Here is a 27,072-nt window from a genome sequence, read left to right on the forward strand (position 1 = left end):
ATGGTGACCCCGCGCCGCGCCGCCGCTGCCGCCCGATCCGCGACAGCCAGCTCCTCCGCAAGGAGCCTGGAGGACCATCCTTCCAGGTGAGATATCGACTCTCCCCCGTCCCCGCCCCGTCCAAATCCGCGCGCAATGCTCACCGAATTCCGCCCCTCGCGCTCGTGGTTCTGCTCGTCCCCCTCGTCCTAGTGGCGAATGCGTGGAAGGAATTCCCGGAGCGCCCCTCGATGGGTGAGCTTGTACGCGTACGGGCGGGCCTCGCCAAGAATTGAGATATTCCGGCCCTCCGCGCCGCCGTGGTTCCGCTCCGAATTCTGTAGCAGAGTCCCGTGCGTGCGTAGGAGCACTCGAATTCCCTTTCCGCGTAGGGGCTCGCTGCGGTTTTGTTATCGCCGGAGATGGTAATACTAGCAGTACTAGTTATAGCATTTTAATGAGCGTACGGACAGTGGCCGGCCATTTGAGATTTGGTTGAGGAATCAACCTGCTGTACTAGGCTATGCTGCAGACCGACAGTGATGTTGCTGGTTCTTTGTATCGTCGCGTGTGTGGGCTTCAAACTGCTTCTTTGGGTTAGATGGGCAGTCTGTTGTATATGAAACAGTCTGGTTTTCGTTCTGCTGCGCCATGAAATGATTTGCCAGAGATGTGGCGGTATTGTGTCAAAGCTCACTTTTGATGAAAACTACATATTGCAAGGGAGATGTGCTACAGATTTAAGTGCTATGGAATCTCTCACCTACGCCTGGACCCATTAAAAGCCAGCACATGTGAAAGCTTAGTTCACCTATACTTTTAGTTCAGTAATAAATTATTGTGTATGTATGTTGATACAGTCTTGAATTCTACATGACAGAGAGGCAAGCGTTCACTAAAGGCATGGCGCATGATGAAGCTGTGGCTGCCCAGAAGACTGGGAAATCAGGTTCACCCCCTAAGGTAAGAAACGCTGATTTACAAGTAGCCGCTGACTACTATGATATTGCAGACCGACAGTGATGTTGCTGGTTCTTTGTAAGCCGTGTGTGTGCTTCAAACTGCTTCTTTGGGTTGAACTGATCAACTGTGAGCTCTATAAATAGGACATAGTATAAATGGCATTGCTCTGTCAACTTATATCAGCACTCTACAGAACCTGGGCAGTTAAACATTATTCCAAGATGCACATGTATGATGTGTGTGTGCTTGATGCTCACGTACTAAGTAAGGTTGGTGGTTGTTTTGCGACTGAATCGTGTTTCAGTTTGATACTACTATGCTTTCTCTTGCCGAATTCGTCCCTGACTAGTATAGTTAGTACTATTGTAGCAGGTTGATTGATTGAGGGAAAACTCTTGCCTCTGCTTAACATCTAAAATCTAGTCAAGTTCCTCAACAACATATTTATTTTTTACACAACAATGCATTCAAAAATCTGACCTATCTATATACACACTTTGTGGAAGAAATAGGATATATATATGTGCTTCCGTTGCTTCTATAGTATAGTTAGTACTCATGCCCATGATCGACCAGGTCCCTGCTCTGTTTCTTCTTATTTTGCTTCCTGTATGTATGTATGTGTCTGACGACGAAGGTGGTTTCTTCAGAATTGATCGAGTCTGACAAAGTTGTTCTGAACATTTCTTGAAACAGGGCGAGGCCGGTGATGTCCGTGCGGTGATGTCCCTGGGGTGGCGCCACTGTGCCCGGCGCTTGCCCTGGTCGCCGGGGTGGTGCTTCGGCGGCTTCCAGACCCTCTCCCGGATGTGGTGATGGTCACACCACAACCGTGGTGTAGCTGAGCCTCTGCTACGGCTACAACCTCCCTCTGGTGAGCTCCTCCTCGTTCCTTCTTCTCTGATGTAGCTCCTGCATGGCCTTGGACATGATTTGGGTTGGATGTGGGGCTCTACTAGTTGCTGCTAGATGCTGTAACCAAGCATCAACTCCTACTGGAGCTCTCTGGTGATAAATTCATGCCGTTCTATGGTCTGTCAGTAGCTGCCCACGTGTACTTGCTTTATATATGTGCTCCTATGATGCTCTGGTGATATGGGGTGGCTAATATCAAGATCATGGTGGTGTTGATGCTTATCTTGCGTGTCTCTGGTGGTGGTGGTGTTGACAGCAGTTACACACCTAGCTTGTAACTAATATCCTTACTGCTAATTTACCTCAAGTTTATCTGAACATGGTTGAAATGAGCGCTGCAAATTTTGATGTCTAAAATCAATTTTTACCCCAAGCCCTTAAGTAATTATTTTCATTACATCACAGTTAGCTGAGAATATTGACTTGAATATTTTATGTATGCCTTGATGCATGTACACATACGGTTGAGCAAATACCGAGCTGCAGTGGAACAACCTGGAGTTAGAGAACTTCAAGGACAAGATCAACGAGGTGACCGGCGTTATGGCGACTGTGTACGGCGGCGACCACAAGTTCTTCGGTGAGCTGGCAGTGTCCATATTGTGTGATATACAATGTTGCTCCGTTGTGCATCTCTCTTTTCTTGTGTGCTGCATCATTGTTGCTTGATAGAGTAAATGATTTCAGTTCTGGTTGTGTCAAATCTTTACTATGTACCATGCTTAGTGTTTACTAAACTGAGGCATTGGGAATTGTAATTTAGGCATTTATGTATAATTTTAGTTTTAGATGTGTCTAATGCAAACATTACTGTCAACTGTCAAGTTGATTCTAAAATGTCTCATTAACTTCATTATTCTGTTATTTATTGTTAAATATGCTGTTAGATTTACTTCTATTTTATTCCTAAACATTTTGTTCTGTAACATGCAGATGTTGGGCTTTCATGTTTTTTCGTGATCATCAGGGCAAAGAAGTTGGAGGAAGAATAGTTCTAGCTCATTGGAGGTAGTTTTGAGAGTAATGAAGCCCTTTATGCTGCTCCTATTTGTATGTGTTGTATGATGTAGCAGAATCTGGCTCATGTGATTGTACACTTGTGGAGCTTGTTATCTGATTGTAAACTTGATGCTGATCACATTTGTATGTGTGTTATATGATGTATCACTTTGATGGTTGATAATATTTGAAGTATTTCGTGTGTTTTGTGTGCCAATTTAAATACTAGGCATTTATTTGCGTTAAATTAAAAAAATTGAAGAATATTGCCCTGACGGCTAGGACCCAGTACTAGAACCTGACATTGGGGACCCACTTGACTAGTGAACCCACTTTATAGAAAAAGAAAAAATGAAACTGTTGAGACAAAAAGGCCATGGCCCAAAAATAAAAAGGCTGCAATGTTGGGCTTGGTCCATGAAGCTGACAAAAAAATTCATAGGAAAAAAATATATAAATGGGCCAAATTATTGGGCTCGGCTGGATCCTACGTCAGCTTGCCACGCTGGATCCTACGTGGCCTGGGGAGGCTGCTAGTGACCAAAATTTTGGTCGAAGAACCAACGACCTTTTATAGAAGGTCGCTAATTTCAGTTTACAACTGCCAGCTTTTGACCTTCTATTTTTGGTCAAAAAAGGTCGCAAATGAAAAACAATGACCTTTCAGCGGCCAATAGTGAGGGTCACAAGTTGACATATTTCTTGTAGTGTATCTACTTAATGAAACATAAGTCTGAAACATTTGAAAAGTTCAAAGAATTTCAGAGTGAAGTGGAAAATCATCGTAACAAGAAAATAAAGTTTATACGATCTGATCGTGGAGGAGAATATTTGAGTTATGAGTTTGGTCTTCATTTGAAACAATGCGGAATAGTTTCGCAACTCACGCCACCCGGAACACCACAACGTAATGGTGTGTCCGAACGTCGTAATCGTACTTTACTAGATATGGTGCGAACTATGATGTCTCTTACTGATTTACCGCTATCATTTTGGGGTTACGCTTTTGAGACGGCTGCATTCACGTTAAATAGGGCACCATCAAAATCCGTTGAGACGACGCCTTATGAACTCTGGTTTGGCAAGAAACCAAAGTTGTCGTTTCTTAAAGTTTGGGGCTGCGATGCTTATGTGAAAAAGCTTCAACCTGATAAGCTCGAACCCAAATCGGAGAAATGTGTCTTCATAGGATACCCAAAGGAAACTGTTGGGTACACCTTCTATCACAGATCCGAAGGCAAGACATTTGTTGCTAAGAATGGATCCTTTCTAGAGAAGGAGTTTCTCTCGAAAGAAGTGAGTGGGAGGAAAGTACAACTTGATGAGGTAACTGTACCTGCTCCCTTATTGGAAAGTAGTTCATCACAGAAACCAGTTCCTGTGACACCTACACCAATCAGTGAGGAAGCTAATGATATTGATCATGAAACTTCAGATCAAGTTACTACCGAACCTCGTAGGTCAACCAGAGTAAGATCCGCACCAGAGTGGTACGGTAATCCTGTTCTGGAGGTCATGCTACTTGACCAAGGCGAACCTACGAACTATGAAGAAGCGATGGTGAGCCCAGATTCCGCAAAATGGCTTGAAGCCATGAAATCTGAGATGGGATCCATGTATGAGAACAAAGTGTGGACTTTGGTTGACTTGCCCGATGATCGGCAAGCCATAGAGAATAAATGGATCTTCAAGAAGAAGACTGACGCTGACGGTAATGTTACTGTCTACAAAGCTCGACTTGTTGCAAAAGGTTTTCGACAAGTTCAAGGAATTGACTACGATGAGACTTTCTCACCCGTAGCGATGCTTAAGTCTGTCCGAATCATGTTAGCAATTGCCGCATTTTATAATTATGAAATTTGGCAAATGGATGTCAAAACTGCATTCCTGAATGGATTTCTGGAAGAAGAGTTGTATATGATGCAACCGGAAGGTTTTGTAGATCCAAAGGGAGCTAACAAAGTGTGCAAGCTCCAGTGATCCATTTATGGGCTGGTGCAAGCTCTCGGAGTTGGAATAAACATTTTGATAGTGTGATCAAAGCATATGGATTTATACAGACTTTTGGAGAAGCCTGTATTTACAAGAAAGTGAGTGGGAGCTCTGTAGCATTTCTGATATTATATGTGGATGATATATTGCTAATTGGAAATGATATAGAATTACTGGATACCATAAAAGGATACTTGAATAAGAGTTTTTCAATGAAAGACCTCGGTGTAGCTGCTTACATATTGGGCATCAAGATCTATAGAGATAGATCAAGACGCTTGATAGGACTTTCGCAAAACACATACCTTGACAAAGTTTTGGAAAAGTTCAAAATGGATCAAGCAAAGAAAGGGTTCTTGCCTGTGTTACAAGGTGTGAAATTGAGTCAGACTCAATGCCCGACCACTGCAGAAGATAGAGAGAAAATGAGCGATGTTCCCTATGCTTCAGCCATAGGCTCTATCATGTATGCAATGCTGTGTACCAGACCTGATGTGTGCCTTGATATTAGCTTAGCAGTGAGGTACCAAAGTAATCCAGGAGTGGATCACTGGACAGCGGTCAAGAACATCCTAAAATACCTGAAAAGGACTAAGGATATGTTTCTCGTTTATGGAGGTGACAACGAGCTAGTTGTAAATGGTTACGTCGATGCAAGCTTTGACACTGATCCGGACGATTCTAAATCGCAAACCGGATACGTGTTTACATTGAACGGTGGAGCTGTCAGTTGGTGCAGTTCTAAACAAAGCGTCGTGGCGGGATCTACGTGTGAAGCGGAATACATAGCTGCTTCGGAAGCAGCAAATGAAGGAGTCTGGATGAAGGAGTTCATATCCGATCTAGGTGTCATACCTAGTGCATCGGGACCGATGAATTTTTTTTGTGACAATACTGGTGCAATTGCCTTGGCAAAGGAATCCAGATTTCACAAGAGAACCAAGCACATCAAGAGACGCTTCAATTCCATCTGGGATCAAGTCCGGGTGGGAGACATAGAGATTTGCAAGATACATACGGATCTGAATGTTGCAGACTCGTTGACTAAGCCTCTCCCACGAGCAAAACATGATCAGCACCAAAACTCCATGGGTGTTAGAATCATTACTGTGTAATCTAGATTATTGACTCTAGTGCAAGTGGGAGACTGAAGGAAATATGCCCTAGAGGCAATAATAAAGTTATTATATATTTCCTCATATCATGATAAATGTTTATTATTCATGCTCGAATTGTATTAACCGGAAACATAATATATGTGTGAATACATAGACAAACATAGTGTCACTAGTATGCCTCTACTTGACTAGCTCGTTAATCAAAGATGGTTAAGTTTCCTAACCATAGACATGAGTTGTCATTTGATTAACGGGATCACATCATTAGGAGAAGGATGTGATTCACTTGACCCATTCCGTTAGCTTAGCACTTGATCGTTTAGTTTACTGCTATTGCTTTCTTCATGACTTATACATGTTCCTATGACTATGAGATTATGCAACTCCCGATTACCGGAGGAACACTTTGTGTGCTACCAAACATCACAACGTAACTGGGTGATTATAAATGTGCTCTACAGGTGTCTCCGATGGTACTTGTTGAGTTGGCATAGATCGAGATTAGGATTTGTCACTCTGATTGTCGGAGAGGTATCTCTGGGCCCACTCGGTAATGCACATCACAATAAGCCTTGCAAGCAATGTGACTAATGAGTTAGTTGCGGGATGATGCATTACGTAACAAGTAAAGAGACTTGCCGGTAACGAGATTGAGCTAGATACCGACGATCGAATCTCGGGCAAGTAACATACCGATGACAAAGGGAACAACGTATGTAGTTATACGATTTGACCGATAAAGATCTTCATAGAATATGTGGGAGCCAATATGAGCATCCAGGTTCCGCTATTGGTTATTGACTGGAGACGTGTCTCGGTCATGTCTACATAGTTCTCGAACCCGTAGGGTCCGCATGCTTAAAGTTCGACGACGATCGGTATTATGAGTTTTTGTGTTTTGATGTATCGAAGGTAGTTCGGAGTCCCGGATATGATCACGGACATGACGAGGAGTCTCGAAATGGTCGATACGTAAAGATTGATATATTGGACGACTATATTCGGACACCAGAAGTGTTCTGGGTGGTTTCGGAGAAAACCGAAGTACCGGAGGGTTACCGGAACCCCCCCGGGAGAAATAATGGGCCTTATGGGCCTTAGTGGAGAGAGAGAGAGGGCTGGCTTAGGGCAGGCCGCACGCCCCTCCCCCTCTGGTACGAATTGGACTAGGAGAGGGGGGGCAGCGCCCCCCTTTCCTTCTCCCTCTCCCCTTCCTTTCCCCCTCCTAGTAGGAGTAGGAAAGAGGGGAGTCCTACACCTACTAGGAGGAGGACTCCTCCTCCTGGCGCGCCCACAAGGGGCCGGCCGGCCTCCCCCTTGCTCCTTTATATACGGGGGCAGGGGTCACCTCTATACACAAGTTGATCTGTTGATCTCTCCCAGTCGTGTGCGGTGCCCCCTCCACCATAATCCACCTCGATCATATCGTAGCGGTGCTTAGGCGAAGCCCTGCGCCAGTAGCATCATCATCATCGTCATCACGCCGTCGTGCTGACGAAACTCTCCGGCGAAGCTCTGCTCGATCGGAGCCCGCGGGACGTCATCGAGTTGAATGTGTGCTGAACTCGGAGGTGCCGTGCGTTCGGTACTTGGATCGGTCGGATCGTGAAGACGTACGACTACATCAACCGCGTTGTGCTAACGCTTCCGCTTTCGGTCTACGAGGGTACGTGGACACACTCTCCCCTCTCGTTGCTATGCATCACCATGATCCTGTGTGTGCGTAGGAATTTTTTTGAAATTACTACATTCCCCAACAGTGATTTCAACGAAGTACTACATTCAGAGTGATGTTGGGGTCGACAAGAGGGACACCAAGCAAATGAATGACTTTCGAGAAGTAGTGGATGCGACTGGGACCCTAATTCATAAAGCCACCACCATTCGTTTCTCTTCTTCAAAAAACCGCCACTATTGTCCTAACAGTTTCAGAAAATACTAATCACTGGATTATCACTCAATTATAGACGATATTTGACAAAAAACTAACAACTAGGTCCCATGGTCAGGTGCCATGTGGCCAGGACGAAATAACGCCGCTATTGGGGAACGTAGCATGCAATTTCAAAAAAATTCCTACGATCACGCAAGATCTATCTAGGAGATGCATAGCAACGAGAGGGGGAGAGTGTGTCCATGTACCCCCGTAGACCGAAAACGGAAGCGTTAGGTTAACGCGGTTGATGTAGTCGAACGTCTTCACGATCCAACCGATCTAGTACCGAACGTACGGCACCTCCGAGTTTAGCACACGTTCAGCTCGATGACGTCCCTTGAACTCTTGATCCAACAGAGGGTCGAGGGAGAGTTTCATCAGCACGACGGCGTGGTGATGGTGATGGTGATGTGATCCGCACAGGGCTTCGCCTAAGCACTACGACGCTATGACCGGAGGAGTAAACTGTGGAGGGGGGCACCGCACACGGCTAAGAGAATAACTGTTGTGCTTTGGGGTGCCCCTGCCCCCATATATAAAGGAGGGGAACCAAGGGGGCGCGCCAAGGGGGGGGGGAGTCCTACTAGGACTCCACTCCTAGTAGGATTCGGCCCCCTCTTTTTCCTTTCTCATTGGAGGGAAAAGGGAAGGAGAGGGAGAGGGTGAGGGAAAGAGGAAAGGGGGCTGTGCCCCTCCCCCTTGTCCAATTCGGACTCCCTTGGAGGGGGGCGCGCGCCACCCTGTGGGCTCCCCTCTCTTTCTCCCCTATGGCCCATGAAGGCCCATTACTTCCCCCGGGGGTTCCAGTAACCCCTCGATACTCCGATAAATATCCGAAACGTCCCGAAACCATTCCGGTGTCCAAATACTATCATCCAATATATCAATCTTTACCTCTCGACCATTTAGAGACTCCTCATCATGCCCGTGATCTCATCCGAGACTCCGAACAATCTTCGGTCACCTACTCATAATACAAATCATCATCGAACGTTAAGCGTGCGGACCCTACGGGTTCGAGAACTATGTAGACATGACCGAGACACATCTTCGGCCAATAACCAACAGTGGAACCTGGATGCTCATATTGGTTCTTACATATTCTACGAAGATCTTTATCTGTCAAACCGCAATAACAACATATGTTATTCCCTTTGTCATCGGTATGTTACTTGCCCGAGATACGATCGTCGTTATTGGCAAGTCTCTTTACTCGTTCTGTAATGCATCATCCTGTAACTAACTCATTAGTCACATTGCTTGCAAGGCTTATAGTTATGTGCATTACCGAGAGGGCCCAGAGATACCTCTCCGATACTTGGAGTGACAAATCCTAATCTCGATCTATATGCCAACCCAACAAACACCTTCGGAGACACCTGTAGAGCATCTTTATAATCACCCAGTTACGTTGTGACGTTTGATAGAACAAAAGGTGTTCCTCCGGTATTCGGGAGTTGCATAATCTCATAGTCAGAGGAATATGTATCAGTCATGAAGAAAGCAATAGCAATAAAACTGAACGGTCATTATGCTAAGCTAACGGATGGGTCTTGTCCATCACATCATTCTTCTAATGATGTGATCCCGTTCATCAAATGATAACACATGTCTATGGTTAGGAAACTTAACCATCTTTGATTAACGAGCTAGTCTTAGAGGCTTACTAGGGACACGGTGTTTTGTCTATGTATTCACACATGTATCAAGTTTCTGATTAATACAATTCTAGCATGAATAATAAACATTTATCATGATATAAGGAAATATAAAATAACAACTTTATTATTGGCTCTAGGGCATATTTCCTTCAACCGCTACTAACAAAATTCACTAATTGGAATGATAGGGAAGAGATCATGTGGAAGCAGCGGTCAAGGGTTCAGGGGGATAACAACACAAAAATCATCAGCGGGCAGACAGACGGAGGAAGAAGAACAAGATAGGACAACTCGCAATGTCTGATGGAACAACTGTGATGGATGTTCACAAGCTGCTTAACCTCATAGTCCATTTCTATAAAACTCTCTACACTTCTGAAGGGGCAACAGGGACAGACGTGCTCCTTGATAGTGTAACGGTAAAGGTGACGTAAGTGGTGAACTTTAGGCTCGATAAGGAGTATGGGACCGAAGAGGTGAAGGCTGCTCTTTTTGAGATGTTCCCCACAAAGGTGTCAAGACCTAACGGAAACCAAACACATTTTTCAATGTCACTAGGATGTTTGTGGGGATGATGCAACAAAAGCAGTACTAATAAGCATTCTTAATGGGACTGAGTGTTGGAAAACATAGTAGAAAACAAAAAAACGCCCTACGATCACCCAGGAACAATATGAAGATGCATATAGGGTTTGGATCAACGATCGTTACCGACTCCGGAGTGTAATGGAAGTAGAAGAGTCGGTGTAGATCTTACTTGAAGTCCCTCAAACCGTTGATGACGATCCCGCAAACTATAGACATAGTGGCAACACAAGAAGAAATAGTAATAGAAGATTTTTTTGGGGGTATTTTTTGGAAATTATGGCAAACAAAGAAGAAGGCAAAAAGGCAAAAGGCAACTAGACAAGAAGATAGAAACAAGCAAAATAGAAGTGTTTCTACGAAGGCATCTGGTTTGGTACATGATGACTCCCCGGCAACAACGCCTGAAATTCTTTTGCTACTCCCGTAGGAGTTGTTGGATTTCCCAGAAGAGGAAGGTTGATGTAGCACAATGGCAGAAAGTATTTCCTTTAGTTAAGAACCAACGTTTGTCAAACCAGTAAGAGGCACTACACTAACAACGTAAATAATATCTGCACACAAACACAACAATTGCTTGCACACAACAAACGCAAGGGGGTCGTCACTCCCCTTGTTCTTGATAGTTACAAGATTAAAAGCAGATATAGTGATAGGCAAAGTAGCAAAAATAGTAAAGATAAAACAGTAGGAGCTTTTGTATTAATGGAGAATAGACCCGAGGGCCATAGGTTCGCTAGCGGCATCTCTCTTGAAAGCATGTAGTGACATGGTAGACAAATTATTGTTGGACAATTGACAGAATAGCGCAAATTATAACTATGATCATTCATGGCATAATATCACATAGGCATTACATCCGTGATAAGTAGACCATTAGTCCAACTGCATCTACTACTATTACTCCACCCCAAGACCGCTATCCAGCATGCATCTCAAAGTATTAATTTCATAATAAATAAAGTAACGCAATAAGAAAGATGACATAATATAGACAGAAAGAGATCAATCAATATAACCAAACCCCATCATTTTACCCTTAGTGGGAACAATATAATACATGCCTTCACCCCTCCAGTCACAGAGAAAGGTCGCCGCAAGATTGAACCCACTACTATGTACCACTCCCTCTGAAAACCTACTCATCTAATTGGTCAGAAAAGACTCATGGATCGGAAATCATACATAGCTACAAAAATACATAGGAGAAATACTTCAAGAGAATCAATATAAATTAATGAACAATATGATCATAAGTCCACAATTTATCGGATCCCAACAAACATGTCACGGGAATTACATCGAATAGATCTCTAAAGAGATCGTTACACTGAAGATCAGGAGAGAGGGAGAGAGAGAGAGGGAGAGAGCCATCTAGCTACTACTATGGACTAGTAGGCCCTGAAAGAACTACTCACACATCATCATGGAGGCAACAAGGTTGATGAAGATGGCCTCCCCAATGATTTCCCCCTCCGGGAACAGGGCTTCAGATGGGATTGCTTCGGAATAGAGGCTTGTAGTGGCGATAAAATTATTTCGTGTCTCACTTCGAGGGTTTCTGAATATGTGGAAATTTATGGGCCAGGAATTAGGGAAAACAGAGCTACAGGGGTCCCAGAAGCCAGGGTGGCACGCCCTACACCCCAGGGGCGCGCTCTCTGCCTTGTGGGGCCCTCGCGGGTCTTCTCGTCCTCCCCTGAAGCATCTAGGATATCTTTTTATCCATAAAAATCGTCAAAAAGTTTCCTTGTGTTTGGACTTCTATAGGTATGGATTTTTTAAGAAACAAAAAACATGCAAAAAAACAGAAACTAGCACTGGGCACTAAATTAATATGTTAGTCTAGAAAAATAATATGAAATGACATAGAAAGCATATATAAGTGATAATATAATAGCATTTAATAATAAAAAAATATAGTTACGTTTGAGACGTATTAGCAGCCCGCTGGTGCGTTTGGGGTGGATATGGGGGGTCCGGGTGTAGATGCTCTAACTGTCATGTATGTGAGGCATACCCATCTATGCCAACTCATTAATAAATTTATGTTTAGATTATACATACTTCGCTTTCAAATTATGTTTGTGTGTGTGCGTGACACAAGTGCATCATGTTATGTAATCTGAGTTATTATGATAAAGCTTGTCACTACTAGGGAAAACCTTATACACAGAATCTTACCAGTAGGGCGGGACAAAAACAAGCGCTACTACTACTTACCATTAGCGCATGGCAACCAAACGCGTTGCAGCTAAGTTTATAGCAATAGCGCGTCCCTGGGAAGAAGGCTACACCTATAATTCCCCAACTGCTCTCGCCAGGCTACCAATAGTAGTAGCGAGCTTAAGCAAAGCGCGCTGCTGCTAAGGTTGTTGTAGTAGCGTGTTTTCCGTAGAAAGCGCTACTGCTAATGAAAGGAAAATAAAATGAAAAACATATAGGAAAGTAAATGAAAATGAAAGAAATAGAAAAAGGGGAAGGAAAAAAATGTGAAGGAAAACAAATGAAAAATAAAAATAAAGGAGAAAGGCGTAGCAACAGCGTGCTTTCAGGACATACGCTATAGCTAACTTAGCAGTAGCGCGTTTTGTCAGACAGCGCTATAGCTAAGATAGCTATAGCTAATGTAGCAGTAGCGCTTTTCCTGGAACGCGCTACTGTTATTTTTGACTTAACCGCGCGGGTTCTTCTTTCCCACGGCCACTTTCCCCAAATCGAACTCCTCTGCTGTCGCCGCAGTCGCCGCCCTGCATCGCCGTCGGCCGCCGCGCGCTCTCCCGCCGCCCTCCGCACGCCCTCGACGCCGCCCCCGACCCCAACCTCGACGCCGCCCCCGACCCCGACCTCGACGCCATCGTACATCGCCGCCCTTCGCCGCGCGCCCGAGCCCCGACCCCGACCTCGAGGACGCCTGCCCCTCCCTCTACCAGCACCCGAGGTGAGCGCGCCTACACCTCCTCCTCCTCCTCCTCCCCTACCTCTGCCTAGCTAGGGTTCCTAGGGTTCATCAAATTTTAGAGTGCATCAAATTAGTTAGGGTTCATCAAATTAGATGCTAATTAGGGCAGTAGTTCCTAGGCAGGGTTCATCTAATTAGTTAGTACTTGTAGATGCTTAAGAACTAGGGCAGTAGTGTTTAATAGAATTAGTAAGAAATTAATAGAACTAGTTGAACTAGTTTATTTTTAGTAAGAACTAGTTTATTTTTATTTATAGTAAGTGTTTATTTTTAGTAAGAACTAGTTTATTTTTATTTGAAGTGGACATGTCATATTTTGAACATGTCACATTTGTTGTTATTTTTTTAGTTAAAGCAATTATCCCGCATCGACGTCGTTGATGCCTATCCCGCATCCTCGTCGTCGACTCGGCGGAGGACACCTGCTTGATCAGAGGGGCCATGTCCGGGATTGGGCTCCGCCGGGCTGGTACTGGGAGGTGCTACCTACCGGGGGGCGCAACTTGGTGAGGAGCCAGCCCGTCGTTGACCCGAACGTTCTTTGGTGGCGGTCGCGTGGGCCAGTGACGGTGCAGAGGCTTGAGGACCCCGCGGAGGTGGTACGTCACCGTGTCAGCGAGGAGGACGAGCACGTCCGTCGCTACATGGTTGCGTTGGAGGGCAGGTTCTCCAATAGCTGGCAGGTTCTTCAGGGATCTCACTGGAGCTATGATCCTGTGATGGTTCCTTCTCTTTGGGTGTCCACCGCCGTTCACTAGGGTTTTAGTTGTATTAGTGATGTTATATGTATGATACTATTCGAGATGTATTAGTGATAATATTCGACGATGTACGGACGCAAGAGATGATTTAGTTTTGCTTATTGAATGCATGCTAATTTGAATACTTATTTATTTTACGATTTGGTTTTGCTTATTGAATGCTCAAATTGGAGAAGTACTCCTATTTTGAATGCTCAAATTGAACCCCACTATTCAAGGCGTATGCATTTGATTAGTTGATAGCTTATAGGGTTTTTGTTTTTGCAGAAATCAAGGAGCCCCTCCATCATCCCCGCCGTCGTCCCCGTCACCGACCCCCTCTGACCTCGAGGTGGGACCAGCCAAATCTCCATGTCAATATGAGTCCTATAAGATATTTTGAAATGTTTTTGTTCATATTTTCAACCATTGAAATGCAATGACCATCAAGTTTCAATGCTCATATGATGTAGATAAAAACAATATCTTGTGTTGCTCAAATAGGATATGTGCTTGCCCAAGTGGCCGGTCATGTTTGCAGGTTACACCTCCGAGTGACCTATGTTTTTCTAGAGTGTTGATTAATTTCTGTTCCAGCAAATTTCAGGCGCTCGATATGTCCTTTTTTAGCAAAGGTCATGCTAGATTTTTCCGTGAATTTTGGCATGACTTGTGCTAGAATATGTAGGAAATATTGAGTGGCCTGGATTTTCTAGAAAGATAATTAAACGACATTTCGGATTGACTTTAAGTCTGTCAAGGCTCCACCATATATGAGAGGACGAAGAATCCCGACTGTTGTCGTGGGGGTCGCTTCTCCTTCGTTCCTGTGTGCTAGACATTTTGGTTTAATGCACTCAGGGATGAAAGGAGGAGCAATCATCGCCAACGGTCGAATGTATACACCACGTGAGCTGAGAGTTTTCAAGAAAAGACTCGGCATACCGGTAGTCAACCCGTGATGAATAATAATGATCTAATTTAGTTTTTGTAGTACATATATTTAATTGTACAAGTTTAATCTTTGAATTATGAACATAGGAAATGTCGTCATCGGATGATGAAAGTCTCCCGGGGGAGTGCGACTGGTGCAACGACGACCGAGGTCTGTGCGACATGCACCACCTGGACGAAGATCGACACTTCAGCGTTAAGCTCCAAGAGACCTTCGATGTTGAAACGGTACGCAACGACGACAAGTGTTTTTTTATAATTAAGCACGACTTCAACTATTTCAACGTGTAATTTTCATCTTTTACAATTCGACTAGCTTATCCCATGCCATGCAAGACGCTATGTCTTGGAGAGGATGGATTTTGAAGACCATGAAAGTTTCGAAACAAAGAAAATTCACCTAAGGACCCACCATGGTATGGATTTTGAAGTAAATCTATATAATTCTGAGAGCGTAACCCATTTTGGTTGCACAAATTGGGAAGCACTTTACAAGATGTATGTTTTTTATGAGGGTATGCTTGTCACCATGGATCTTGGTGATCCTGACATCGACCAAGACAATATGGAAATTTGGGTCCTTGTTGATACGCTTCCAATTCTACCGCTATGTGAATTTCTCAAACATAGTTATTAACTAATTTATATTGTTTATTTCAAAATAGTTGATAGCTTATTTCCATTGACAGCTTATTTTCATTCTTCAAACAATGTGCGGAAGATGGTAGACAGAACCTACTACACTGATGGCTCAGAGTTAACTTATCAGGAGAAAAATCATCTGATCGCATTTTGTACTGATCTTGGGAATTACAATATCTATTATCAAACTCCTCCACATTATGGTCAATACGTTCCACTAGTGCACGTGTTGAACTACGGTAACATCCATGGAGATGCCATGGTAAGATTTTTATTATGACATCCGTGCATCTTTTGCATATATTCTTCTTAAGCTAGTACATCATTGCTAACTATGAAGTTATTACTATGTTTTTCAACAGAAAATCCCGATGGATTGTGTGCCTCATCTGATGTATCAGAATGGTCGCCTTGATGTTCTGAACATACAGCCAGGTCATCCTACGAATCACACTTGTCCATATCGGATTTCTAAAACCAGTGAAGACATGATAATCAAAGAATGGAAGAAATGTATGGTCAGTCGTAGGGAGGTTCTTGGAAGCAACATTATGCAAAAGGCAAGAATTGGAGATAGGATAATCTCCATTCTCCATAATGGAGAGTCAGGGGCTATCTTGTTTTATGCTATTTTACCTAAGAGAAGGTAGTAGGTCCTATGAGAGAGAAGTAGGTCCTAGGTACAATGTTTATTATGTGGTACAATGTGTTAGAGTTGATGATGATGAGGAGTCATGATTATGACTAGTGACCAACTTGCTATGTGATGTCTCATTTATGAAAATGATGATCATGAGGAAGTGTTATATGACAATGATGTATTATGATGATAAGTTGTTAATGATATGATGATATTTATTATATCATTGGGCGAAAGAACCGCGGATTAGTTTCAAGTGGATGTCCATCCACTTGAAACTAGTCCACGATTCTTTCACCCAGTGATGTAATAACTCATTATGATGTCACTAGTAGAAAAAGGGGACAATTGCATTTTTACCCCTAGTTGGTTCCTATCCATGGGGTTTGCCCTTACTTTTCGAGCTTGCTCAGTTTTGCCCTTACTTTTTCCGTCGAGGTCCCTCCAATGCCCTTTGACCGTTTGACCAAAACTTTGAAAATTCATAACTAATTCATATGAACTCGGAAAAATGCAAATAAGATATCAACATGTGTAGATAAACATTACCTTTATGTGCATATCATTTGCATTCAGGACAAAAGCACGCTTTAAACTACCTGAGGTAATTAATATTATTAACATTATTAAAAATAAAAAGGTATAAACAATATTTTTTCATGAATAAAAATTACATGCAAATGTAGGTGATGTTTTCTGAACATCCTAATATCTTATTTGCATTTTTCTGAGTTCGTATCAACTTGTTATGAAGTTTCCAAATAATGGTCAAAGTCATTAGAACATTCTTAACCAGATGATATGAACTCAGAAAAATGCAAATAAGATATCTGGATGTTCAGAAAACATCACCTACATTTGCATGTATTTTTTATTCATGAAAAAATATATTATTTATACCTTTTTATTTTTGATAATGTTAATAACATTAATTACCTCAGGTAGTTTAAAGGGTGCTTTTGTCCTGAATGCAAATAATATGCACATAAAGGTAATGTTTATCTGAACATTTTGATATCTTATTAGCATTTTTCCGAGTTCATATGAATTAGTTATGAATTTTCAAAGTTTCGGTCAAACGGTCAAAGGGCATTCGAGGGACCTCGACGGAAAAAGTAAGGGCAAAACTGAGCAAGCTCAAAAAGTAAGGGCAAAACCCGTGGGTAGGAACCAACTAGGGGTAAAAATGCAATTGTCCCTAGAAAAAGGGCCTTTAGTCCCGGTTCATAAGGGCCTTTAGTCCCGATTCTGAAACCAGGACTAAAGGGTCGTTACTAAAGCCTCCCCCTTTAGTCCCGGTTCTTACACGAACCGGGACTAAAGGCCCTCCATGTGGCCGCTGCCTGGAGGTCCACCTTTAGTCCCGGTTGGTAACACCAACCGGTACTAAAGGAAATTTTATGATTTTTTTTTGAAATTTTTTTGATTTTCAAATTTCTGACTTATTTTAACCTCTAATCTCTAATCACCCCTCATCACTACTCGATTTAACCTCTAATCTCTAATCACCCCTCATCATTCCAAATCATCTAACTTCCCGGACGGTCACCCATCCTGAGCACGCTTAAATTCCGGGTTCTATTCTCCCTCGTTTCCAAGTCTGCACTTGTTGTTTTCCTGACAATAGTAAGATGTCAATCCTATTAATCCTCAGGAATTTAGCTTGAGCATGAAGTCACACATTTCACTGTTTGAGTTTGAAACTATTGTTCTAAAAAACAATAATTATTTAGTAACACTAATATTTCTTGAATAAGTAGTTTGACCACAGTTTGACCAGATTTGACCAAAATTCAAAGAAACTGAAATAATTATTTAGTAACACTAATATTTCTTGAATAATTAGTTTGACCAGATTTGACCAAAATTCAAAAAAACTGAAATAATTATTTAGTAACACTAATATTTCTTGAATAATTAGTTTGACCATTGTTTGACCACAGTGTGACCACAATTTGACCAGATTTGACCAAAATTCAAAAAAACTGAAATAATTATTTATTAACACTAATACTTCTTGAATAAGTAGTTTGACCATAGTTTGACCAGATTTAACAAAAATAAAAAAAAAACAGAAATTTGAGCATAACTTTTTTTCCTTTTAGAATTTGAGGATTCTAAAAATTTACAAACAGGCCGTAGGCAGTCAAAATCGGATGCGGATTTTCGTGCTGAACATTTTGATATATTATACGTTTTTTTTTCTGACATCGTATGCAAAAGTTATAGCCGTTTTACATTTTCCCTACACTTTTTGCAAAACATGTCCAAATTTAAGTTTTTAAATTTTCCTAACTAGTACATGTAGTAACATAACTACATCTGGAAGGATTTTAATTTTTGAAGTTTTTATCATTTTCTTTTGCTTTTTACAAAACTGAAAATGCGATCCACTCGGGGGGGGGGGGGGGGTAGAGTTTGAAAATGGGACCTTTAGTACCGGTTCATGCCATGAACCGGTACTAATGCCTCAAACCCCATTAGTACCGGTTGGTGGCTCGAACCGGGACTAAAGGTCTAACCTTTAGTACCGGTTGGTGCCACGAACCGGTACTAATGGGCATCGCACCCTTTAGTCCCGGTTCGTGGCACCAACCGGGACTAAAGGTTCCATTTAAACCGGGACTAATGCCTGTACGGTGCCCTAGCCGCTCGAGCGGGACTAATGCTCACATTAGTCCCGGTTCGTAATGCAACCGAGATTAATGCTCTTTTCTGGCCGAACCAAAGCCCTGTTTTCTACTAGTATGTACAAACAATCTCTAAATTGCTGTTGTATGAAAACTTGTATAAAGGTGTATGAATACAACATGAAATAAAAAAATATAATACGGAATAATAGTAGTAGTGCAGGCTGCTAGAAGCGCTACTAGTAATTACCAATAGCGCCCTTTCCAGGAAGCGCTACTACTAAGTGGATATAGCAGTAGTGTGGGTTAACCCACGCTAGTGCTAACCTTTAGCTGTAGAGCCGTACCAGTAGCGATGCCGCCCGCGCTACTGGTAGGCCTAAAACCCGCGCTACTGCTAGGCTTTTCCCTAGTAGTGTGTGTGTCATTGAGGATATTTCGGTAACAATGTTTCTCATTGCTGATAGCATCCTTGTTATAATAACAATGCTCATGATCAGGAAAACATGATCATCATCAATACATGAGCTAGTCTTAGAGCATAACTAGGGATCACATTGGTGTTTATGTTTCCACACATGTATTTGGGTTTTTTCTATGAATCTCATATCCAAGAACTAATACACATATAACACAAAAATATAAACTTTATAATGAACATGGGAATATAATAGTACAAATTATTGCCTCTAGGGCATAATTCCAACAATTACAGGTTTCCTTCTTTATCAAAATATATTAGGAAGTAAGTAGATGCTTTCTTTTTATAGCATTTGAATTAAATAGATTTAACCAAATGAAGAAGTGTGTAAATATTGTATTTGTCCTCGAGAACACATGATAATTTACTACCAAATATAAGGTATGTATGGTATATAATTATGAGTCATCAATGATTGCTTGACATATTGGGGAATGTAAAGAACCCACTCAATTTTTTCTAGCTATAAGTACCACCAAACAGAAATATCTCAAACAACACCAATACCAAAGAAACCACCAGCTAGCTTTCTTCAAATCTTAAGTAATGGCGCTAACAAAAGTTGCTCTTTTCCTTGCCCTCAACCTTGGTCTCATTGCTATTGTGCATGGTAACCCTCCAATGGTTCCTACACCACCTTTGGTGCCTACCCCACCCGTTGCACCGACACCATCGAATGGTGGTTCCTGCCCAATCAACCCACTAAAGATAACTGTGTGTAGCAATGTGTTGTTGCTACTCAAGCTCCGGATCAATGTGCCGGAGACCGAGCAATGTTGCCCACTGCTTAGTGGGTTGGCTGATCTAGATGCCGCTGTCTGTGTTTGCACAGTCATCAAGGCCAACCTCCTTGGCCTCATCGCCGTCGACATTCCCGTCGACCTGACCCTCCTACTCAACCATTGTAACAAGACATATCCCTCTAGTTTCACCTGCTCGCCATGAGCCATGATCAACTATACCTCTCCAAAACATTCTCATAATTGTCATGCATGTGAGGCATACCCATCTATGCCAACTCATTAATAAATTTATGTTAGATTATATATTTAGATTTCAAGTTATGTTTGTGTGTGTGACATAAGTGTATCATGCATGTTATGTAATCAAATTTATTGAGATGGAGCTTGTCTCATTGAAGATATTCCCTACAACTTATGAGATCACTATAAATAATTCAAAATGACATCGCAGTTGATTGTTTGAACCATCTATCTATATACGACATATTTATGAATTTTTACAACCGGTTCTATAGTCTATGGAAACATCTATGACATTTGGATCTTACTATGAACCATATGTTGGCAGTTATTTATCACCGATGGCTTAAGAGATTTCTTTGTTCTCGACTAGATGTGTTGAGTATGTTCATCTGGGGCCAAAGTCTATAAACTAATGACACCCCGCGCGTTGCTGCGGGATTTTGTTGTCGCGAAGATGATAACAGTTGAAATCAGTTATATGCCAAATTTTATTTACATTCAGTGACTGTTGTATTTGTTTTATAACATGCATCACCGGCATGATGATTTAAACAATTCAAAAGGAAAAAAATTGGAAAGCCCAAGAGCTGGAATAGTTCCTGGCTTCCTACATGAATCATCCTTCATGGTCTGCTTTTGAACATAGTTAAAATGGCCATATAAAATGAATAGTATGTCAAGATCCAAATCACTCAATATAGTAAAACTTGGTAAAAGGAATAATTCAGAATAGTGACCTATTTCATTGTTGTAGTTTATTAGTTGTGCAAACTACAAAAAGATCTCGAGAATCTTAGTGGTCAATCTTAATCACATCATATACATCATGGTTTTTTATTTCCTTTTGATTAGTAGAAAAATCCACCACTGTCATCATTGGACAACCATACAACAACATCCCTTGTGAATCCACATGGAAGCCTCACCAAAGGGACCGCCGTCCCTGATCCATGGATCGCAGCCGCCATACCAACGCCGAGCAACCGGAGAAGGGCCTCGCCGCCGCCTTCCTCAGAGCCATCCGGACTTTTCCCAAGGGTGCCTCAGGAGGCAACAAGGGGAGGAAGATGCAGGAGGGGGGGGGGGGGGTTGGTGTGAAAGGGGCGCAGGGATCCATTGGTGGCGCTAGATCGCGAGGCGCGGTCGCGAGTCCTCCCGATCCGTTTTTACCGCCATTCTGCATTTCGCATATTAACATGGTTTATTAGACACTTAACCATATTATGGAATAGACTAACTCAGATTTGGATTTGCTTCTTCATTCGAGAGAAACAGAAGAAGTGAGGAAAGGCCATCCCACAGTACTTTGTTCTCTTAGACCAGAACAATTTTGTGTCACACTTTCTCTACTTTGTTGCCGAAGATTTGAGGTACTATGCCTTTTTGCTATATAGGGACACATATTCATTTCTGAGCCGGGGCTCATCTGCATCCTGTAAACAGTAAAAAAATACTAAAAGTTTCATCAAAATTTTCTCTTTTTTTTTGCATGGAATATGTTCCACAGTGTGAGGCGCATGCCAAATTTCAGCTCGTTTGGAATGCGAGTTGCTCTCAGAGAAAAAAATCGATCCCAACAGTACATGACTATTTCATAGACCTTAAATTTGTCTTTTTGTTAAGAGCTACTCGGATGTCTAAACGAGCTGAAATTTGGCACAAACCTCACGCATGGAAACATCTTCCGTGCAAAAAGATCACAAGATAACATTCTAATAGGACCTCACGTTCTCAACTGGAGGAATTTTTGCGGATTTTGGTGAGGCTAAAAAAAAATCCGTAGGCACTCTTCAAAGGAACTTCCCATACATAGCTACCGTTTCCGGACTTTAGGAGGATTCGTGATCCGGTGGTCAACCCAAGAAATCACAAGATAACATTTGCTAGGAGGACACATGGACCTCGCTATCTAGCTGTAGCATTGAAGCCTGGAACCCATAAATAGCACAAGCGTATTGATCAACACGCAGATCCAAACAAGACATAGAGATAGAGAGCAGAGCAGAGCTGAGACACAGCCGGAGAGAGAGAGAGAGAGAGAGAGAGAGAGAGAGAGAGAGAGAGGGGGGGGGGGGGGGATAGCGGAAGGCGGCGTGCGCATGGCAGGAGAGCATGGAGCCAATGGCCTGCAACCGCAAGAGCAAGACCACACCGGAGCTCTGGAGGAAGGAAGAGGAGGAGCGAATCAACCAGCAGGGTGCGAGGATTCAGAGCAAGCTGTGAGCAGCACGGCCAATCAGCCCATGATCTCCGTCCAATTCGTGCAGAAGGTGTGTAAGTTTGCATACGCAACTAGATTATTCTTCATCCACGAACTTTTATTCTTGTTTCGTGCCTGAGAATCCTTACGTGATTCGGGCATGCATGATTATCCACCCAGCACAAAGTAGTTGCACTTGTTCACACCCACCCGTGGAGGGCCGTAGTTCAGGTAGGAGAGAAACAGGGCCGAGTTCAAACACTAGATAGAAGAGTCAAACAAGTGGACAAAGATGACAACTTTCGTCTGCAAGGCACTACACGTGATGAGCCGATATAGCAATCCAAACGCAACAATATTATATTGTTTCGGCCAATGGAAAATTCCAAAGGACTATTTGTCTGCCTTTGAAAATGTCGCCTACTGGTTGTGCTCAGTCTTCGCATTATATTGCAATTGGGTCAGCAGTAGCTATCCTATCATTACGAGTCTCTGGGCAACTTGGACAAGCAAGCAAGCAAGCAATTGACCTGACCGCGACATTCTTGGACCATGGGCGCAGGTACTCGCCGAGATCCTGGGGACCTACCTGCTCATCTTCGCCGGCTGCGCGGCGGTGGCCGTGAACCAGAGGACGGCCGGCACGGTGACGTTCCCGGGCGTCTGCATCACCTGGGGCCTGGCCGTCATGGTGATGGTCTACTCCGTCGGCCACATCTCCGGGGCGCACCTCAACCCCGCCGTCACGCTCGCCTTCGCCACCTGCGGCCGCTTCCCGTGGAGGCAGGTCCCGGCCTACGCGGCGGCGCAGGTGACCGGGTCCACGGCGGCGAGCCTCACGCTGCGGCTGCTGTTCGGGAGCGAGCCGGAGCACTTCTTCGGGACGGTGCCGTCCGGGTCCGACGTCCAGTCGCTGGTGCTGGAGTTCATCATCACCTTCTACCTCATGTTCGTCATCTCCGGAGTCGCCACCGACAACAGAGCCGTAAGTAAACTGGAGGAGGAGTACTGTGCGATCACAATCCTTGTCTTAGCCATTAATTTAGTTTTCTACACTTAACTAATTTTTGAAAAATCACCGGTCATAACGCAGCCGCACACACGCACACATTCACACCACCACACACCTCAGTCTACTCAAGATCTTGTCAAAATTATGGAGCTTAAAGATTGACGAAGTCGCTACAAACACATCGCTATCTACTCAAGAGCGCGGACATTTGTTTCCTGGGTGTAGACTTGACTTTCTTTTACACAAATATGTAATTTTCATCGACCAAAAACCAGCATTGACTTCTGGGCAAATTTTTTTTACTGCTATATACAAGACACTATTCACACTAATTTGATCAATTATTTTGTTTTTCACCCTGAAGTCAACGCTGGGTTTTGGTTGGCGGAAAATTACATACTAGCGCAAAGAAAAAAAAGATTCAAAATAAAGACAGAAATACCCAATATCTTAAGAAAGTCAAGTTTATTCTAAAAAAATGTTTGAACTTTTTTGTAATTTTTTTTCTAATTTCTAGGTGTATATACACCCATGAACCAAGGGGTATTTCCCATATACTCAACTAATTGTTTCCAACCATTTTCTCCCTCTCTTGCAGATTGGTGAGCTTGCCGGTCTGGCCGTTGGAGCTACTGTGCTACTAAACGTGCTCTTTGCCGGGTATTCCACGATAACTGCTACATTAACTCTATTTTACTCGCCATTTTGGACTTTGGTTGTCAACAAAGCCATCCTTTGATTGAGACATGTTGATGGGTTCCTTTCTTACACACGACGCTTTTAGACTTAGTTATTCCGTAGTGTGAACAATTAACTGATTTACCACAAAAGAATACTACTCCCTCCGTCCCATAATATGAGACGTTTTTTGACACTACACTAGTGTCAAAAAGCGTCTTACATTATGGGACGGAGGGAGTACTTATTTGCATAACAAACTTGTGATTTGTTGCATGGTCATGGTTTACCCGTTTCAAAAACTCCACCACAAAGCAGCATGGCGTCCCAGATGTCATGTCCATGTGGCGGACAACTCAGATGCCATGTCAAACAACACTGAAACGAGTTGGACTCGCAATGTAGAGGTAAAACTAGATAATTGCCGCAGAGTAGGTTAGCCTGCTACTGTACGTCTGTCATTTGTACATTAGTGTGGTAGAAATTTAGTGAGTTTTCTACACAAACAACATGATTTACATACCAGCTTACTGTTCATGTACCCCGTAAAAAAAACTTACTGTTCATGTGAGTGAGTACAAAAAAACTGGATTTTATTAGGTGAAACGACACTGAGACTATTCGGAATTGCAATGTGGAAGTACAATTAAAGGATCTTTAAGTTGCATTACAAGACCATAAATTACAATCTGGAATTAGAAAATCATGGAGTATACAATTTGAATTATTATCTATGAATTTTGGGAACAAGTAAAATTAATTTGAAAACAATGGGGGCATCTGTCTTTTATTTAAGATATTTCATGTGATTATTTTTAAATATTTGCGTGGCGTGGGATCCATGTGTTGGCCGGGTCAGCTACCAAAAACTAGTATACGTCGGAACGGTTGCATAGCCAGGAATTACTCATGCCCGAGGCCAACTTAGAGCTACAGTATTGAACAGTAACCATGGTAGCTACGGTCAGCAGATGGAGTTGCTGTCAAACCCCAGCCCATGGCTTGTGTAAAGCGTCGGGCCTGGCTACGTCCCTGCATAGGAATAAAATTAAAGTATACGGTGATAAGAGTTCTTTCTGAAATCATATAAGCACTGATACTGGATAGTAGGTTAAAATATACTTTTGGCTATAAATATTTTAAACAGTGATATGGAAGCAGTATTCATGATAAATCTACTAACAATATCAACATTTGGAGAAAAAACCTAAGCATTAATTTGTGCATAGAAGCAGTTGAAAATTTTCAATATTTTGTTGCACTCTACCATTGTGTTTCATGAGATGAACTTACTAGTAAAATATCTCAGATTTAAATTTTGTCATTTTATTATATTGAGAGATTAATTTTTGTGTGGACACGGCTGTGATGTGCAGGCCCATATCAGGAGCATCCATGAACCCTGCAAGAACCATCGGTCCGGCGATGGTCGCCGGCCGCTACACCGGCATCTGGGTGTATATCGTCGGCCCTATTACTGGCGCGGTTGCCGGTGCATGGGCTTACAACCTCATCCGATTTACCAACAAGCCACTACGAGAGATCACCAGGACTGGGTCCTTCTTGCGAAGTGCAAGGATGACATAGTGTTGTTGCTTGTCGATAGTGAATGTCGATGATATGTTGTAATTCTCCAACCGCCCCGTAAATTTATTTGATTTTCTCTTCATCATCTAATTTCACTAGTAAATGATTGGGTCACCTAATTCTAATTGTGATGATTTTCTCTCTGAAGAAAGTAGGTCGTGCCCTGCAATTGAGGGCTCTGTTCTACCACAACCTCGACTTATGTCTCTAATGTATAAAACCTCGACCGATGAGTGAAGTCTTCGGTGAAGGGCATAGTTGGGGGCCTACGTCAAGAGGATATGTGTGCCTCCTAGTGACGTGATTTGGGGCTCTATTACATTATTTCACAGTTTTCTCCTCGTAATATAAAGTCTCTACTTTGAGTTGAATTCAACAAAGTGTGGTTATGCTTCTGTAGGTTTGTAGTTGCTGAGTGTGAGAGAGGGTTTGTATCTCCCCTAGTTATGTTAGCACCTATGGTGTAGGCTGGTTGTATTGTCCTGGGGTGTATGGAAGTAGATGCTTCTTACTAGTAGAAGACTCTATTTTCTTAAATGAAAATGGGGGCCTGTAGGCTCCATTGATAAATAAAAACTAACCATGCCCCGCCTTCCTGATAACCTACAAGTATATGGGATCTATCACTGCTTTTTTGATACGAGAGTTGAACCTAGCTAGGAGCAGAAGGAATTGGTTAACAGAAACTAGCAAGAGTTCACTATAAAAGATGCAAAGATTGTCTGATGGTTTGTTTGAAAGCAAGTAATCGTAAGAAAGTAAATATTAACAAAAGTGCAATGGTGCAGCAAGTGGCTCAATCATTAATTATACTAAGGACAAACCAACGGTTTTACTTATAGGGCTCCAGGCATTCTCGAGGACACGGGTTTTTGGAGCATTCCTGAATTTATTTTTTTATGAAGTCTCCCGATGTTATTATCTGTATAACATCGGCTTTCGCCTCGAGGGGGTTATCGGCAATATAATTATTAAGTCTTTGATCATTTACCACTCTCGGTTTGGTCCCCTCCACGTTGTTGATCATGGTAGCTCCAAACGGGTAAACATCTTCAACGATTAACGGTCCTCCCATTTGGAAAGAAGCTTACCTGCAAAATATCTAAAACAAGACATGTACAAGAGAACTTTAGCACCAATCTTAAATTCACGTTCCTGAATTCCCCTACCTTGATACATTCTAACTTTTTAAAACATATTAGGATTCTCATAGGCTTCATTCCTCCATTCATCTAAAGCGCTCATGTCAAGCAACCTCTTTTCATTAGCAAGTTTAAAATCATAATTGAGTTGCTTAACAACCCAATAAGCTTTATGTTCTAACTCAAGAGGTCAATGTCAAGCTTTACCATAAACCATTTTATATGGTGACATGCCCAGGGGATTCTTATAAGCAGTTCTATAAGCCTAAA

The 27,072-nt window shown here is 42.6% G+C and overlaps 1 protein-coding gene across 1 annotated transcript; it reads left to right on the forward strand.

The window, feature by feature from the left end:
* Positions 1 to 26,262, forward strand: LOC123120839 (aquaporin NIP1-3). Its single transcript, XM_044540825.1, has 9 exons — positions 1 to 86; positions 840 to 942; positions 2,344 to 2,437; positions 2,641 to 2,695; positions 2,791 to 2,865; positions 22,111 to 22,453; positions 22,946 to 23,368; positions 23,994 to 24,055; positions 25,450 to 26,262. Exons 1-9 carry the CDS (start codon positions 1 to 3, stop codon positions 25,658 to 25,660), a joined length of 1,452 nt encoding a protein of 483 aa, XP_044396760.1. The 3' UTR covers positions 25,661 to 26,262.
* The last annotated feature ends 810 nt before the right edge of the window (positions 26,263 to 27,072 follow it).

This window comes from Triticum aestivum, chromosome 5D, assembly GCF_018294505.1.
Source record: "Triticum aestivum cultivar Chinese Spring chromosome 5D, IWGSC CS RefSeq v2.1, whole genome shotgun sequence".
Classification (NCBI taxonomy): Eukaryota; Viridiplantae; Streptophyta; class Magnoliopsida; order Poales; family Poaceae; genus Triticum; species Triticum aestivum.